Source organism: Pyrus communis, chromosome 2 (assembly GCF_041283825.1).
Source record: "Pyrus communis isolate YQ-2024b chromosome 2, ASM4128382v1, whole genome shotgun sequence".
Classification (NCBI taxonomy): domain Eukaryota; kingdom Viridiplantae; phylum Streptophyta; class Magnoliopsida; order Rosales; family Rosaceae; genus Pyrus; species Pyrus communis.
This window is the reverse complement of record NC_142566.1, coordinates 25,852,380-25,868,172: the sequence shown is the minus strand read 5'-3', so window position 1 is coordinate 25,868,172 and position 15,793 is coordinate 25,852,380. Positions and strand designations below refer to the sequence as shown.

Here is a 15,793-nt window from a genome sequence, read left to right as displayed (position 1 = left end):
AAGATTGAAGTTGGTGGATGCTATGAAATCATTGATTTCCGTACCAGTAAAATCAGGGGACAATACAAAGTAGTCCCGCATGAAACTCAAGTTTTGTTTAATGCGGTAACAAAATTTAAAAAATTGGCCAGTGTGTTTCCACCCATCCCTCGCCATCGGTTCTTTCTACAAGATTACAACACACTTTACCCTCGCTTGGACAGGGTTGACATCCTTACAGGTACTGTTAACATGTCTATGCATATAAATCCATTCAAACGAGTTGGTATTTATTTTCTAAAGTAGTATTTAACAATGTTCTTATATTTATGTTTTAAATTATAAGATGTTATCGGTTATATAAGAGTCGTACAGTCCTTGGAAGAAAAACAGATTAATCAGAGGGTTGCATACAAATGTGATGTGCACATTCAGAATATAAGGTCATTTTTCACCTTTTATTGTTATTAGCCTAAATTGTCTTCAGCCCTTGTTCCTTTGTTGTTGTAAAAATTTAAACTTTTACTTGCGAGTTTTTTGATCCACAGAAAAGAAGAACTCACGGTTACGTTATGGGCAGACATTGGTGAAGCTTTTTCTTCTTTGTCAACAGAGGCATTTTTGCTGCTAGTCGTGGTTGTTTTCACAAGTTTAAAAGTCAGACGCTACCTAGGTATTTCATTTAATTTAAAATTAATCTTTTGCATCCTTATTTTGCTCTCTGTCCATACTAAGTCATTTAAATTCTTTTGGTGTTTAACCATTGTTGGATTTTATTATATTTACTTGTTACAATTAATCATTCTACGTTGCCACCCTTTCTAACCAGTCAATTTGCAGCTATCTGATTATATTGGTGCTCAATGATTGTTGTTTGTCATACTTCTACTTATTTTCTGCTTTCTCCAGTTTTATATATTTAGTTGATTAAGCTATTGATAGTCTCGACTGACAATTACAAAATAACTAAAACTATATTCTCAATCGAACACTCACTTAGGAATCCACTGCATGTCCCAATTAATTCTGTTACCAGTTTATTAAAATTTTCACAAAAATCATCATCTGTATGCCATGCGTACCCTTTTTTTTTTTTTTTTTTTTTTTTAAATTACTTTTTGTGATACAATGATGCAGCTATTAAAATAAATTTTAAACTGTATCCGTCATGATTTCTGTTTCATCACCTTTTTTCTGCCATGATTTCAATGCGCAGGCAAGATTGTCTTAAACAGTACCGGTTCATCACTTTTTTTCATTGATCCAGACATCCCGGAAGTGAATTCCTACAAGTCAGTGTAAGTATATTTCTAATTTTTGGAACAAAATAACGATATATCTATTATTCTTGAATGAAAACAGATGTTATTTCTATATTGTTCAAACAATGTGATCCTTTCAATCATGCAGGTTTTCCAACTGCAAAGAATTTCCAAAAATATTGCCTCCGTCTTCAGACCAGGCAAATGAAGCTAAACTTCTACAGACTGCGAAAAAAGTTACAATTGATGAATTGGCTTTCTTGGATCCAGATTTGTACAAGGTTTAAAACTTGATTATCCCTTTTAATGTTCCCTTAAAATTTTACAACTGTGATTTCACACATTCAATAAAAAGAATGCATATGATTGTTGTCAGTTTCACACATATATGACAAAATATATTACAGGATGAGACATTTCTATGTAAAGCAGTTGTGAAGCATTTTGACACACGTTACGATTGGTGGTATAGTGCCTGCCCCATTTGTGTAAAACAAATGCATAAGGACCCAACAACTGCACAACTAATTTGTCAAAAACACCCAAATCAAATTCCAACTGTGAACACGAAAAATTCCTGAAACAAGAAACAAGAATACGTGTACAAAATATATTTTTGTGTTTAATGATTTTGGGGTTACAATCTCTTTGTAATTTGATCCTCTGATTCTATCTTCGTAGGGTGAAGGCTTGTGGATGAGCTGTTGATCCAAAGGGCCGTCGGGGCTTGATCTAGGGATGAACAGTTGATGAACGGATCTTCTAGGGCTTTTGGGCTTGATCTTGAAGACTGGATGTATGGATTTCTTCAAGGGCTTTTGGGCTTGATCTTGAAGGTTGATGGATGAGCGGATCTTCAAGGGCTTTTGGGCTTAATCTTGAAGAACGATTGGATGTGTGAATTTGTTGAGGTTGTTGATCCAAAGGGCCGTTGGGGCTTGATTTTTAGGATGAACGGATGATGAACACTTTCTTCAAGGGCCGTCGGGGCTTGATCTTGAATTGGTGGAAGTTCTTCAAGGGCCGTCGGGGCTTGACCTTGAAGGAGGATTTGACGAAGAACGAAGAGTGTTTTCTTGATCCTTCGGGATTTGCTTGAGAGCTTTAGAGTTTCGAGGCTTCAAGGTTTTGGTGTGATGTAAATTCCCTTCCTTCTTTCTTTTCTTTCCTTTCTCCTCCTTCTTCCTCTTCCTTTCTTTTTTTTCCTCCTTTCGAAATGAATGCCTTGGCCTCCTATTTATAGAATTCCAAAACTTGATTTTTGGATTTAAATAATCAGATGAAATAAATCATTTCTGCCAGATATTGACACGTGTCCTATTTGATGACCTTTCCAATTTATTTCGATTTTTCGTTGAGTCACACGCTACATGTAAAATTTATGTGACACGTAAGCGTTGAAATTTTAATTATTGGTTAACATTCATTTCACCGAAATTTCGATGTCTACAAATGCCCCCACTTCAAGGCGCGTCGTTGACATGTGCTTGTCACGTGTATGAGATGCGTTTTGAAGTTCCTTAATGTAGATGTCGATCCAAGGGCCGTCGGGGCTTGATCTTGAATTAGGCTGGAAATTTCTTCAAGGGCCATCGAGGCTTGATCTTGAGTTCGACTGGAAGATTTTCTGGTTTCCTCCAATCGTTGATTTTCCTTTGTGCTACTCTTGAACTGGGCTGGAGGATTCTTTTGGTCTCCTCCGAAGGTCTGAACTTGCTCCTTTTATATGGAGTTGAATTTGATTCAAGGGTGGTGAACACTTGATTTTGAATCGGACTTGTGATTTCTTCAAGGGCCATTGAGGCTTGATCTTGAACTGGGCTGGAGGATTCTTCTGGTCTCCTCCGCTCGTTGATTTTCCTTTGTGCTACTCTTGAACTGGGCAGCAGGATTCTTTTGGTCTCCCCCCGAAGGTCTACGAGCGGTTTCAGGATATGGCAGGCAAGTACAAGGTGGAGGTGCTGACCTGTTTCTTTGTTCAATCTTTCCAATTCGTATTGAAGAGGGTTGGAAAGATTGAAGTTTCCTTGTCCCTTCTCTGGCAGTGTATCAACCGTTGAAGATGACTACTCGAGAGCAATACTAGGTAGGCAATCAGGAATAGATTCCAGGTAGTCGGTTCCAGATCGGAAGACTGACTCCAAGTGCCGCTGACTGCTCTCTTTCACTTTGCCATGCGAGTAATAACAAAGACAAAGGAAAAGACAGGGAAAAAGCATGATATGAGATACCTTTGCTTTCGAAGAAGCAGCAAATGAATCAGCACATATATTTGTTATGCTTGTCTCCACATGCTTCGATGTATCATTTTCACTTGCCTTACTTGCTCCCCTTTGCAGAAGTGGTATTTCCTTATGCAGGTTTAGCATCTTTTCTTGTAGTATTTGTCCTCCGATGCAGGAGTTGAATGCAACCTTTGCATTTAAATGGTGCTTCACTCCTTGGTGGCAACTGGTTTGAGTGGAGGTTCCGACATATTGCTTTCTTTGTCCTTGTCTTGGCAGGTGAGAACAAGGGCAAAGGAAAAGATAGGGAAAAAGCATGATATGAGATACCTTTGCTTTCGCCCTTGATGATATGAGATACCTTTGCTTTTGAAGAAGCGGTGAATGAATCAGCACATGCTTCAATCTATCGTTTTCTCCTGGGTCATCTGTACTCGAGGCATCTGGTATCTTCAAAGGTTGAATAGGTTTTCTCAAAGGAAGAAGAAGAGTTGTGTATTTCGAGAGGCTTTGCTGGGAGTGCGCCCTCAGAGGTGAGGAAGAGTTGGGCATTTTCTTCAGGTCTGTCTTGCCATAAAAGATGAAGGTTGACGTATATAGGGATTTCCCAATAGCAAGTGGTGGTACTGTTCTTTTACCCTTGTCGACAAAAGTTTTGATCCAGCAAATCTGACTTTTTTTTTCTTTTTTTAAATTGAAATAGTGACGACTCTTCGATCTTTGAAAACGCCTCTTCGATTTCTGAGCAGACGCCTCTTTGATTTCTGAGCAGACGCCTCTTCGATCTCTGAGCTAGCGCCTCTTTGCTTTCTGAACGACACGCCTCTTTGATTTCTGAACGACACGTAGTAGTCACGGGTGCGGCTCTGTCACCACGCTTGTTGGCAAAGGCGCGTAGTTGCGATGATGGCCTCCACGTGTTCTCGACTTTGTCAGGTATCTTTTGACAAAGTTGAACGCGTTTTCTGAAAAGCCGTGAACGCGTCGCCGAACTTCACGCAGGAAAATCCGGATTTTTGAATCGGTGATCGTGTCGCTTGGCTTTTTACAGAGGCATCGATCACTCCAACATACACACTCTGAAAATTGTCCATTCTTGAAAAATTGTCTCCGACCCTTTAAATTTTTTTTTTATCCCTTCTCTTTGAACACCTTTGAAAAATGACTAACTCATCGAACCTTTGCTTAGATTTGAGTCTCAGCAGCGATCCGGTTGTGCCCCGTCAAGGTAATGTATGGCGCCCTTCTTTTTTATCTTCTAACGGTCCTCTTACAGGTGAAGACTCTGTGATGAAGGACGCAACAACAGCTACGATAGTAGCTAGGAACCTCCTCACTCCTGAAGATAGTCGGCTGCTTTCAGGACGGTCCGATGAGTTGGCCGTTCAAGAGTCCCTCGCTCTCAGTGTTCAGTGTGCAGGCTCTGTGTCCAACATGGGCCAACGCCTACTTGCTCGAACCCGCCAAGTTGAATCCTTGATGGCGGAGGTGGAAAGTCTTAAGCAAGAGATCAAACTGCTTAAGTACGAGAATAGAAGTTTGCATGTGCTTGCAAATAACTATTCGTCGGGCATGAAGAGGAAGCTTGATGAGCTGCAAGAATCCAATGGTCGAATGCAAAGTAACCGTCAAAGTGACCGTCAAAGGCTTGCGGCTTTCTTCCAGAGGCATATTTTTCCTGGCTCATCTAGCGTTCCACCAAGTATTGAGGCCTCTTCTTTGATGCCTCCCACTTCTGTAGTTTTTCCCAAGTAATGGGGTTTCACGTGAACAACCTTTGTGAAAGCTCCATCTTTTTTTTTTTTTTTTTTTTTTTTTTTTTTTTGTACACACTTGTAATTTCTCGGAGATCAATGGACATGCTTTATTTTATTTAGTGTATTGTGCTAAATACAGATAAAACATATACACCACCGTCCATCATCATTCCTTTTTATTTTAATTTATTATTTTTTTATTTTTTTATTCTTTTCTTTGCTTTCGGTGGCGCTGATCCACCATTCATTTATATATATATATATATATATATATATATATATATATATATATATATATATTTCAGATGGTGCCAGAAGCACCACCATTGTTTTTTTCTTTATTATATATATATATTTTTTTTTTTTTTTCTTTTTGCACATGGTTCCAGAAGCACCATCATTGTTTTTATTATATATTTTTTTTTTCTTTGCTTTCGGTGGTGCTGATCCACCAAGATAGATCCTCTTTTTTTTTTTTTTTTATAATATTTTTTTTTATATATATATTCCCCACATGCTGCAGGGAGGAAATGCAGAGGAGCTTGGAGTAGTAGGAGGTAAGAGACGGAGAAAGTCTTTGGGTGTGAGTTGCCAAACTTTGATTTTGTCAATCACATTCAAAGGCAGCAGCAGAGGCAAGCAGATGTGAGTTGACAAACTTTGTTTTTGTTAATCACATTCACAGGCAGCAGCAGAGGCAAGCAGATGTGAGTTGACAAACTTTGTTTTTGTTAATCACATTCACAGGCAGCAGTCATGGCGGAAGTGCAGAAGCAGCCAGAGCTTGAAGCAGAGTGTAAGGCGTCGAGTTTGAAGACCGGCTAGTCGTTTGACAGCGGTCAATGAAGCTCTTCGTTGATTTTGATCATGGTGGCCAGGGTGACGAGCTCGAGGTTTGTTGGCAGCGTGAGGAGACAAAGGGAAAAGCTCCACCATCACCATTGAGCACAAGCAAGGAGTACAGCCACTGAGCACGAGTACCGAGCACAACCACCAAGCACATCCACAGCAGTGAGTTCCCACTTCGTTTGCTCCATAATTTCATTTTGTTGCTGAATATCTTCTTCCCGTTTTTGGGCTCTCTTTGTCTTCTGCTCAACAAGAAAATCAACAGCACTAGATACATCTTGATTGCTCATCCGCAATGCCCTTTTAGAATCTCGTCTCCAGTCTGCAGTAAACAAGTAACACCGACATCCAACTGCGTGAGATTAACTAAAAGCATAACCAGCAACGGGCTAATGCTAGATCTGAATTTTGTGAAAGATTAACAAGAGCTTCCGCTGCAGGTTCCGCGACCTCCTTGTTTCCGGCTACGAGACGAGATAACGAAGGAAGCAGAATCTTCGAATAATTGCCCAAAGACTGCAGGCCGTCGTCGGAGCCGGTTAGCCCCCGAACGATATCAACAGCTGCCTTTGTCACTGCTGGAGATGGAGAGGATAGAAATCCCACTAGCTCTTCCAGTTCTGTCGCCATTGTTGTCGAAGAACAAGAAGAAGAGTTGGAAGATCCAATCTCATTTAGACCGTGCGATCGGAGCAGTGGCTTGGTGGTGCTGGTGTCCCTGTGGCTGCCGTTGGATGAGTTGACTTTGAAGCTGGACTCGGAGCTAGTGAAGGAGGGGGAGTCGGAGAGTTTGAAGCGAGAAGTAGCGGAGGAGAGAAAGCCCTGAAGCAGTAGAAGCGCCGTGATCAGGTTGAACAAGCACATCATTATGGTGGCGCTCCTGAACGAGAGCCTGGGCCGCCATGATTACTGTCCCTCCATCGTTTTCTTCTTCTTCTTGATTGCTGTATCTTTTGGTGATTAGATGCTAATTGAGCTGGTATAAATTAACAGCAGCGAGAGAGAGAGGAAGATCGACAAAGAGAGAGAGCGCCGTCCCCGGCATGATTTGCGACTCCAAAATTGTCCTCGTTTTCTTGCTGGGCCCTCCGGTGCTGGTTGAATTTCTCGGCGTTGGCGTTGTTCCATCGCGCGAATCGGACCTCCGTTGGCGGGCGGTGATGGCGCTTCTTCCGAGATTCCTTCTTCTCATCTTCTTGCTCCGAGGGCTTCTTTGCATCTACAGATTTGCGAAAGGGCTTCCTGCTCGCGCTGCTGGATCATAAGCAAAGGATCCGAGTGGAGCTTCCTCCAAGCATCGTTGGCAGATTGGGGCTTTTCTTCGAAGAGAGCTCCCGGCGCGGTTGGCTGCTGCTCCTTGGCGGGGGCGGCCGTAGAGGAGGAAGGCGGGTCTTCGGGCTTGGGTAAGTTAAAAGCATCGGAGCCGTCAGGGCGCCCAACGGACAATCCGGAATCGTACAAGAACTCTAATCGCTCTTGCTTTGGGACGAGGCCGGCTTGCACCTGGAGAAGGCGGAACTCGGAACGCTCGCGCTCCTCGACGATCTGTTTGCGGAGCTCGTCCAACTTCTTGTCTTCGGCGTCGCGCTTCTGCTCCGCCTTCCAGACGTTCTCGATGTTCCGAAGGCTGCCTGTGTGCCATCCCTTCTTGTTCAAGAATTTCAACGCCATTCTTCTTCTGCAGAGGAGGAGGAGGCGGCGGCTGATTCAATTTCTTTGAAATGATAAAATTTCGAACTCCCACACTCGCAATCAATTTCGTTGCCGTATGTGTTTGGGAGAAGATATAGATCTTTTCTAATACATAGTAACATATGTATATTTTTTTTCTTTTTTTTTTTTTCTTTTTTTTTTTTCTTTTTTTTTTTTTTTTGTTTTGTTTTGTTTTTTTTTTTTTTTTTTGTTTTTTTTTGTTTTTGTAGAGAATATATATATATTTTTCTAATACATAGTAACATATGTATTTTTTTTTTCTTTTCTTTTGTAATAAAATTGACTTTCTTTAATGAAATATTTATTTATTTATTTTGATGTGACTGTACTTGAAGTTTTGAAGTTTCAAGTTGCCTACGTACTCTTCCAAAGAAGAGATCAAGTCATAACGTAGTTCAAATGAGTGATGGTTTTTATGATGATTTTGGTGATGATTTTGCCATACACAGTTTATGCTCTTGCGGGCGAGGAGCGTTTGGTTGTCGCCTTTTAGGCTCGTGCGAACAAGGAGCTTTTTGAATTTGTCAAACGATCTTAGAGAGGCATTCCTTGCAATCTTCATAGCAAGGAGTCTTGACTGAGTGATTAAAGAAGTCTTTGGGGAAGAAATCGCGCATCGTGATGGCAACGGACGATCTTTGTGTCATAACTTCATCATCCTCAACACTTTCGTGTAGCTTTGAAGGTTGACGGTAGCTGCTTTGCCCCCTTTCCGATTGGTGAACTTGTGGAGGAGACCTATGTTTCTTGTGCATTTTCTTTGGAGTGACATAAGTCCATCCTTCAACTTCACTTGACTTGACTGACATGATTTTGGAGCATGCCCCCAGCGGTTGAGGTGAAGATTTTGAGTTCAAAGAGCCAGAAGTGATGGTGGTATAGTCTGACTTTACCACATCATTAAGATCTAGCTCGATGATCCCTTTCTGAGCCAACTTCATGATGAGATCTTTTAGCACAAAGCACTTTTCCGTCGGATGACTAATGAAGCGGTGGAATTTACAATACCTTGGACTGTCAGTACGGTTCATATCTTCCGGCCGTTTGCACTCAGGTAGGTCGATCACCTTTTTGTCAAGCAAGTCTTCTAACATGGCAACCACGTCAGAGTCAGGGAATGGATAAGTCTTCTCCTCAAGCTCCTTCAAAGTGCGTCTACGTATCTCTTGATCACGAAAAGCTTCGGTTTGAATCGCCTTGCCTCGTGTATGGATTTTGACTGGAGTTGTGTTGACCGTCATTGCTTCCTTGGTGGGTTTCCACGCAGCCTTATCCACCTTTGGCCCCAAAACTTTGTCATTCTTGTAGTCGGCGATCTGTTCTTTCTTCCCATGACGGGTGATGCTTAACTCCATATCATGGGCGCGGGTGGCTAACTCCTCAAATATTCGTGGTTTGATGCCTTGAAGGATGTAGTGTAGTCCCCACTGCATGCCTTGAACGCACATCTCAATGGCGGAGGTTTCAGAAAGTCGATCTTTGCAATCCAGACTTAAGGAGCGCTATCTATTTATGTAGTTGATGACAGGTTCATCTCTCCACTGTTTCGTACTGGTCAGCTCTAGCATGCTTACAGTACGACGAGTGCTGTAGAAACGGTTGAGGAATTCCCTTTCTAGCTGGTCCCAATTGTTGATAGACTCAGGTTCGAGGTCAGTGTACCAGTCAAAAGCGTTACTTTTCAGCGAACGCACGAACTGTTTGACGAGGTAGTCTCCCTCTGTCCCAGCATTGTTGCAAGTTTCAACGAAATGGGCGACATGTTGCTTCGGGTTGCCTTTTCCATCGAACTGCATGAATTTTGGGGGCTGATAACCCCTTGGCATCTTCAAAGCATCAATCTTCTTGGAGTAAGGCTTTGAGTACAGTACGGAGTCATGCGAGCTTCCTTCGTACTGTGTCTTGACAGTGCTTGCGATCATCTCCTGTAGCTGCTGGATAGAGAGAGATCCCATGAATGCCGTTGCTTGGTCTAGCTTCGGCTTCTCTTCAACTTTCTCCGTTGGTGGCTCCTCTTCTTCGTCGTCTTCTTTCTTTAATAGGCCAATATTTGGGTCGACTTTCACGTCGGGCAGCGCATCTAGTTGGTTGACGAGTGCGGCAATCTGCAAGTCCTTCTCTTCCACAGTCCGTGTGAGCTTTGCGATTGCTTCATTCATTCGAGCTAGCTGCTCCTCGATTGAAGTTGCTTCAGTGGTCATGACTTGTATGGTTGTACTGCCGCTCGAATCAGCGTCGGAGAGTAGGGACTCTGAGTATTTCCTTGGGCTTTCGTCTTCTTTACCTTCTTGAGCCGTGATGTAGAAAACATCTTGGATCTCCTCTTCAGTGCCGTTCTCTTGGGTTTGTTGGCATGAAGATTTTCCAGTGTGGACGATGATGCGCCTCCTTACCTTCAGTGGTCCTTTTGTGTCGACCTCTAGGATTGCTTGGCGCTTCATCCTTGAAGGAATCAAGCTTCGAGTGTCGTCTTTTTCTCCTGACCCATCGAGCTTTTCTTCCTTTGGTGTTGTCTTCTTCTTTCCAAAAGGCTTACCATCATCTTCAAATCTTTCTGAAGCTGATCGTCGCAGAGGAGAGATAGCTGTGTTGCTTTGTTTCTTAGGCTTTAATAACCTTTCAAAAACAGAGCTTTGGGATGTCGGCGCGTTAAGCCTCTTGAAGACAGAGGTTCGGTGTTGACCACCAATGCGATTAAGCACTGAAGTTCTGGAGTTTGAATGGCTCATCCTATCGAAGACCGACGTCCGAGGGGAGGGTTTAGGCTCTTCTTGGTCTTGTTCGATGCTCACGCTGATGTGTTGAGCGCTAGCTTTCTTCACTTTGCTTGAAATCTTCACGGGTGCATTTGGTGTGAAGCCAAGTCCAGCTTTGTTGTTGTCAACTCCATAATCATGCTCCTTCAACTTCTTTTGAGTCTCGGTGGGGTCGCGATCTTTGTCGTTGACAGTGTTTGAAACCTTCTTTCCAAGATTTGAAGAGGAAGCAAAGTCATGCCCAGCCTTTGACATGAGTTCGTAGGCATTTGGGTTGAAGCCTTCTTCGGTCCTCTTAGTTGGAAGAGAGCTTGGTTTCATTATGACACCATGTTGCGCCTCCAGACGGTTGATGAGTCCGGCGGTTTGCAAGTTTTTCTCCTCTGCAGTCTTTATCAGCCTTGCAATTGTTTCCTTCATCTGAACCAGCTGTTTTTCAATGGAGGTAGTGCCGATAGTCATGACTTGTTCTTTGTTTGAAGCCATGGACTGTGCTTGAATATCTTGAACGGAGACAGAGATGAGAGGTAGAGATTGTCCCACTGGGCGTGCCAAATTTGTGAACACGAAAAATTCCTGAAACAAGAAACAAGAATACGTGTACAAAATATATTTTTGTGTTTAATGATTTTGGGGTTACAATCTCTTTGTAATTTGATCCTCTGATTCTATCTTCGTAGGGTGAAGGCTTGTGGATGAGCTGTTGATCCAAAGGGCCGTCGGGGCTTGATCTAGGGATGAACAGTTGATGAACGGATCTTCTAGGGCTTTTGGGCTTGATCTTGAAGACTGGATGTATGGATTTCTTCAAGGGCTTTTGGGCTTGATCTTGAAGGTTGATGGATGAGCGGATCTTCAAGGGCTTTTGGGCTTAATCTTGAAGAACGATTGGATGTGTGAATTTGTTGAGGTTGTTGATCCAAAGGGCCGTTGGGGCTTGATTTTTAGGATGAACGGATGATGAACACTTTCTTCAAGGGCCGTCGGGGCTTGATCTTGAATTGGTGGAAGTTCTTCAAGGGCCGTCGGGGCTTGACCTTGAAGGAGGATTTGACGAAGAACGAAGAGTGTTTTCTTGATCCTTCGGGATTTGCTTGAGAGCTTTAGAGTTTCGAGGCTTCAAGGTTTTGGTGTGATGTAAATTCCCTTCCTTCTTTCTTTTCTTTCCTTTCTCCTCCTTCTTCCTCTTCCTTTCTTTTTTTTCCTCCTTTCGAAATGAATGCCTTGGCCTCCTATTTATAGAATTCCAAAACTTGATTTTTGGATTTAAATAATCAGATGAAATAAATCATTTCTGCCAGATATTGACACGTGTCCTATTTGATGACCTTTCCAATTTATTTCGATTTTTCGTTGAGTCACACGCTACATGTAAAATTTATGTGACACGTAAGCGTTGAAATTTTAATTATTGGTTAACATTCATTTCACCGAAATTTCGATGTCTACACCAACACCTTGGTAATATTTAACATGTTGTGCTGCAATTTTGTTACTATGTATAGCATGAGTTGAATTTTTTTTACTTTGCGCTTTTCAGTTTAGAATCAATTAATTTTTCGCTCCATCAATGGTATGTAATTTTTCAATCTCATTACTGATATTTTTTTACACACCTAAATTTCTCATGGTTGTTTTTGTTTTGGATATTTCATTGTAATCTTACATTAGGTTTTTAAATGTAGGTATAAGGTCAATCTAATACTCGAAGATGAAACCAATGAGATTGATGCTTTGATAATTGGAAAATGTGGTGAAAAACTTTTTGGCATGAGCTGCAAAGATTTGGTTCTGAATCAGACATTGGTGGACCATCAGCAATTACCAAATGAATTTCTTAGACTAATCGGGCAAAAGAAAATTTTCCATCTACGGTTTGGAAATAGAAGAAATAATTTCAATCCAAGCAATGTCCTCATTCAGAATGTAACCGACGATACAACCATGCAACCAGCAACTCCACTGCCTTTGCCAAGAGAAATCACAGGGTCTTCCACGACGGTTTCGTCTTCTACTTCAAGTGCTGAAACTACTGAACAATTGAATAAAAGGAAGAGGGAATCAATCAAGAGGACTCTTTTCACCAACAATGAGCAAAGGTTTGTTTCGTTACTTCCTTTCAAAACATAATTTTGAAATTATTTTTCATTCATTTTATTTAACACTGGTAGCCCATTTAAAACAGAGAAATGGAAGAAGTTTCAGAGGCGGATCCAAGGGAGTTTGATGAAGTTCCAATAAAGTTGCTCAAAAAGAAATCGTCACCAACTAGCGGAAAACTTGGTACCACTCCTGAAAAAACCAACTAGGTTGCTATATTTTAAACATGGCTTCTTTTTTCGCTCTACATTTATTTTGATATATATTTAATATCCATCTAACTGTATTATTTTCTTTCTTTTCCCTAGCTTGCTTGCTTAAGGATGAACGATGCAGTGCCAAAACTCATCTCCGATACTGAAACGCAGTAACCGTTTTTTGTTAATATGTATCAAACAATATTGATAATATTTGGCTGCCATGTAAATGTCTCTCTGGTCTGGACTTCATAATATTTTTTGCATGTACAATATTTGGCTGCCATGTAAATATCTCTCTGGTCTGGACTTGATAATATTTTTTGTATGTACATGCTGGTTCCACTTGAGAGGTAGATGCAAGTGGTAGAATCCAATCAATCACTTTTATGTTTTTTTTTTTTTTTTTTTTTCGTCTATCTGTAAAGAAATAGGTTTTAATCTTTTGTATCTGGATTGTACAAATTTAATATTGTATATATAAACCACTTCCAACATCTTTGTTTACGGTGATGTGAATATTCCGTGATCTACTTTTTACATGTCTTCAACACAGTGTTGCACAGAATTTCCACAACTACACTCATTCTGAACTCAATTTGGAGCAACATTCGGTAAGCCTTTCTTTTACAGTTAGTTTCATTTGTTTATATTTGAATCAACACCTTTTTAACAAATAATGATTCTTCCAACTGCTCATAAATTGATTCTTTTTTTTTTCTTGCAACTTCGACCGTTCATCTATTGAAAATACCATACGTCAATCAGCGATGTGGACTTTTCTCAACATATGACCATCAAATCTTGGTATGTCTTTCATCATATTTGCTCCTTTACAATTCATAGAACTGTTATGTTTCTTTATATCCAATCCTTGCCGATAAACTAATTCTTTGTTCAAAACTTGAACCATAAATGTAATAGGCTAAAATTGTTGTGACCATTTCTCTCTATACAATTCATAGAACTGTTATGTTTTTTTTTTCTGTGTTTCACCACTAAGATTCAAATTCATATATTTCGGTGAGAAACAAACTTTTATCTATTTCTTGAGTTAGACAGAGTTGTAAAAATAACTTTCTACATGTTTCCTGATTTTATCTGTTCAATTCTTTTTTCTGATTTTCTGTTTCCTTTTCAACTTCATTCGCGTCGTTTACATTCTGCAACGACTGTTCTTCATTTTTCTCTTCTGCATTTCCATCTTCTTTCTTTACACTTACTTCTCCTACATGTTTCGGATCTTCTGATGCAGACACAGCTCCACCTTTTGACCACCCTGCACACCCCTTACGCCCTAACCACGTTCTTCGCTGGCCTTGTCCCTTGAACCTTCACCATAGTCCTTGCCATGTGACTGCTTCATCTGGTATAGCAACGAGAAGCAAACAGCCAAAATCAATGCAATCTGAATTGCCTGTTTCCTCCTGACAATGTTCATCGATCTACTAACTAAACCAAAGTTAATAAACAGAAAACAGAAAAACCAAAATTACCCTCTGTTTGGTTTCCGAGAAAATACAGGAAAATGGACTAAAGTTTTAATCTTTGAGTCAACTGAGTCCAAATCCAATTCAAGTGCATAACTTTCAGGAAGCTTCCAATATTTCCAAATCAATTCACGTTCTTCTGTTATTATTACTTATGGTGCCTCAGCATTGCACGAATTAAAGGTTACATTCGCATATCCATTCTAACTTTACGGCCTAGAAATCTTTTGATTTACAAAATGATTCTCATTTTATTATTCAATCGTCTGAAATGTGTTTGTATCATATGACAGAGAAGCGAAGAAGCTCTAGTGATGATGGAGAAGGCTACTAGGGCGGATAAGAAGAATCCACTTCCAATGCATCATAAGGCTAGTATACTAATGAGTTACAGAAAAATTTGATGAAGTTTTAGCGGTCTTGGATGGCGTAACATGCATGAGAAAGCATTGCTTCGTTTCGGATTTGAAACCATCCGCAACTGATGTCGCTACCATTAAGGTGAGATTTTAGCATATTTCTTAGTCTTTATTGACACCCAATAAAGATAACTTTCCGTATGTGCTTTGATCGCAACACAAGTGTAGCTTTCAGTTGCATCTTACTTCGAGGCTCGTCTCTTGATTTTCCAACAGGCTGACATTGAGAAGTTACATGTACCTGATGAACTAGACGATGAGTAGATCCATCATGTCGGAAGTCAGTTAAAGAGAACATCGTGCAAGTTGTCCGGCTGAACAAGACTCTGCCCGGAGTAGCGGTCTGCTTGTGCTTTCGAAGGCGTATGAATGGCCTAGTTCGTGAGGCTCGCCTGCTCATTCGGGCACCCGCATCCGGTCTGCATACTGTAGAACCTGACCTCAGTTTTGTAGGTGATTCACGTACTGGTAGAGAACTAGAGGTGACACAAGTACTGATAAGTAATAGCTGCTGCACTTGTACGGATAGTTGTATCAGGATGTTGAAAAACTACTTGTATCATCGTCTTTAACCCTAATGTTTATGATTGTAATCTGCCTTGCTCTTTCAACAAAATTCTAAAAATCCATACGTGATCTTCCCGTCAACAAGTCTGAATCGTGGAATTTACCCGGATTCAAAACTAGGGTTCTTTTGTTTATTTCAGGGACACCTTGTGGTGTTCCCTCTGTAACTTTTTTCAACGAGTCTGAAGTGTCAACCACCGCTCTCTATATGCATATAATTGCTAAAATATGAGCTTATGATCATGAGATCTTGGTGAGATAAAGCAGAGTTCAATAAGACGAAAGATACTCTTTTGTCACTAATTTATCACGTAACAAGCGTTTATTAGACGGATGATGCCAGTAGAAAGAAAAAAAAAAAAAAAGTAAAAAAAGAGACAGAGAGAGAATTTGTCCAATGAGACAAAGCACTCGTGTACCATGAATATGGAGAAGATAAGGACAGCTCAACGCCCAACAAGTTTGATCAGCACCACACG

At 40.8% G+C, this 15,793-nt stretch overlaps 3 protein-coding genes across 3 annotated transcripts; 2 read left to right on the top strand and 1 right to left on the bottom strand.

The window, feature by feature from the left end:
- Positions 1-115: 115 nt before the first annotated feature.
- On the top strand, positions 116-6,048 carry LOC148698825 (uncharacterized; the record flags this gene model as incomplete). Its single annotated transcript, XM_088679121.1, has 7 exons — positions 116-220; positions 355-422; positions 528-652; positions 1,196-1,277; positions 1,390-1,522; positions 1,649-1,801; positions 5,971-6,048. Coding segments are annotated over 7 exons (744 nt in total), but the record flags the coding sequence as incomplete, so codon positions are not given.
- A 1,212-nt stretch (positions 6,049-7,260) lies between these two features.
- LOC148698824 (uncharacterized) lies at positions 7,261-7,826 on the bottom strand. The gene has a single exon (XM_088679119.1). The coding sequence runs from the start codon at positions 7,741-7,743 to the stop codon at positions 7,261-7,263; it is 483 nt and encodes a 160-aa protein (XP_088535245.1). The 5' UTR covers positions 7,744-7,826.
- A 4,176-nt stretch (positions 7,827-12,002) lies between these two features.
- LOC137746955 (uncharacterized) lies at positions 12,003-15,398 on the top strand. The gene is made up of 8 exons (XM_088689628.1): positions 12,003-12,114; positions 12,227-12,640; positions 12,727-12,824; positions 12,950-13,452; positions 13,607-13,645; positions 14,094-14,511; positions 14,622-14,829; positions 14,964-15,398. The coding sequence occupies exons 2-4, from the start codon at positions 12,312-12,314 to the stop codon at positions 13,000-13,002; spliced, it is 480 nt and encodes a 159-aa protein (XP_088545754.1). The 5' UTR covers positions 12,003-12,114; positions 12,227-12,311; the 3' UTR covers positions 13,003-13,452; positions 13,607-13,645; positions 14,094-14,511; positions 14,622-14,829; positions 14,964-15,398.
- The last annotated feature ends 395 nt before the right edge of the window (positions 15,399-15,793 follow it).

Coding starts and splice junctions, on each gene's coding strand:
- LOC148698824 (XM_088679119.1), bottom strand. CDS start 7,743: ATGGCGTTGAAATTCTTGAACAAGAAGGGATGGCACACAGGCAGCCTT.
- LOC137746955 (XM_088689628.1), top strand. CDS start 12,312: ATGAGCTGCAAAGATTTGGTTCTGAATCAGACATTGGTGGACCATCAG. Junction 12,641..12,726: donor TTCACCAACAATGAGCAAAG/GTTTGTTTCGTT, acceptor CATTTAAAACAG/AGAAATGGAAGAAGTTTCAG. Junction 12,825..12,949: donor ACCAACTAGCGGAAAACTTG/GTACCACTCCTG, acceptor TCTTTTCCCTAG/CTTGCTTGCTTAAGGATGAA.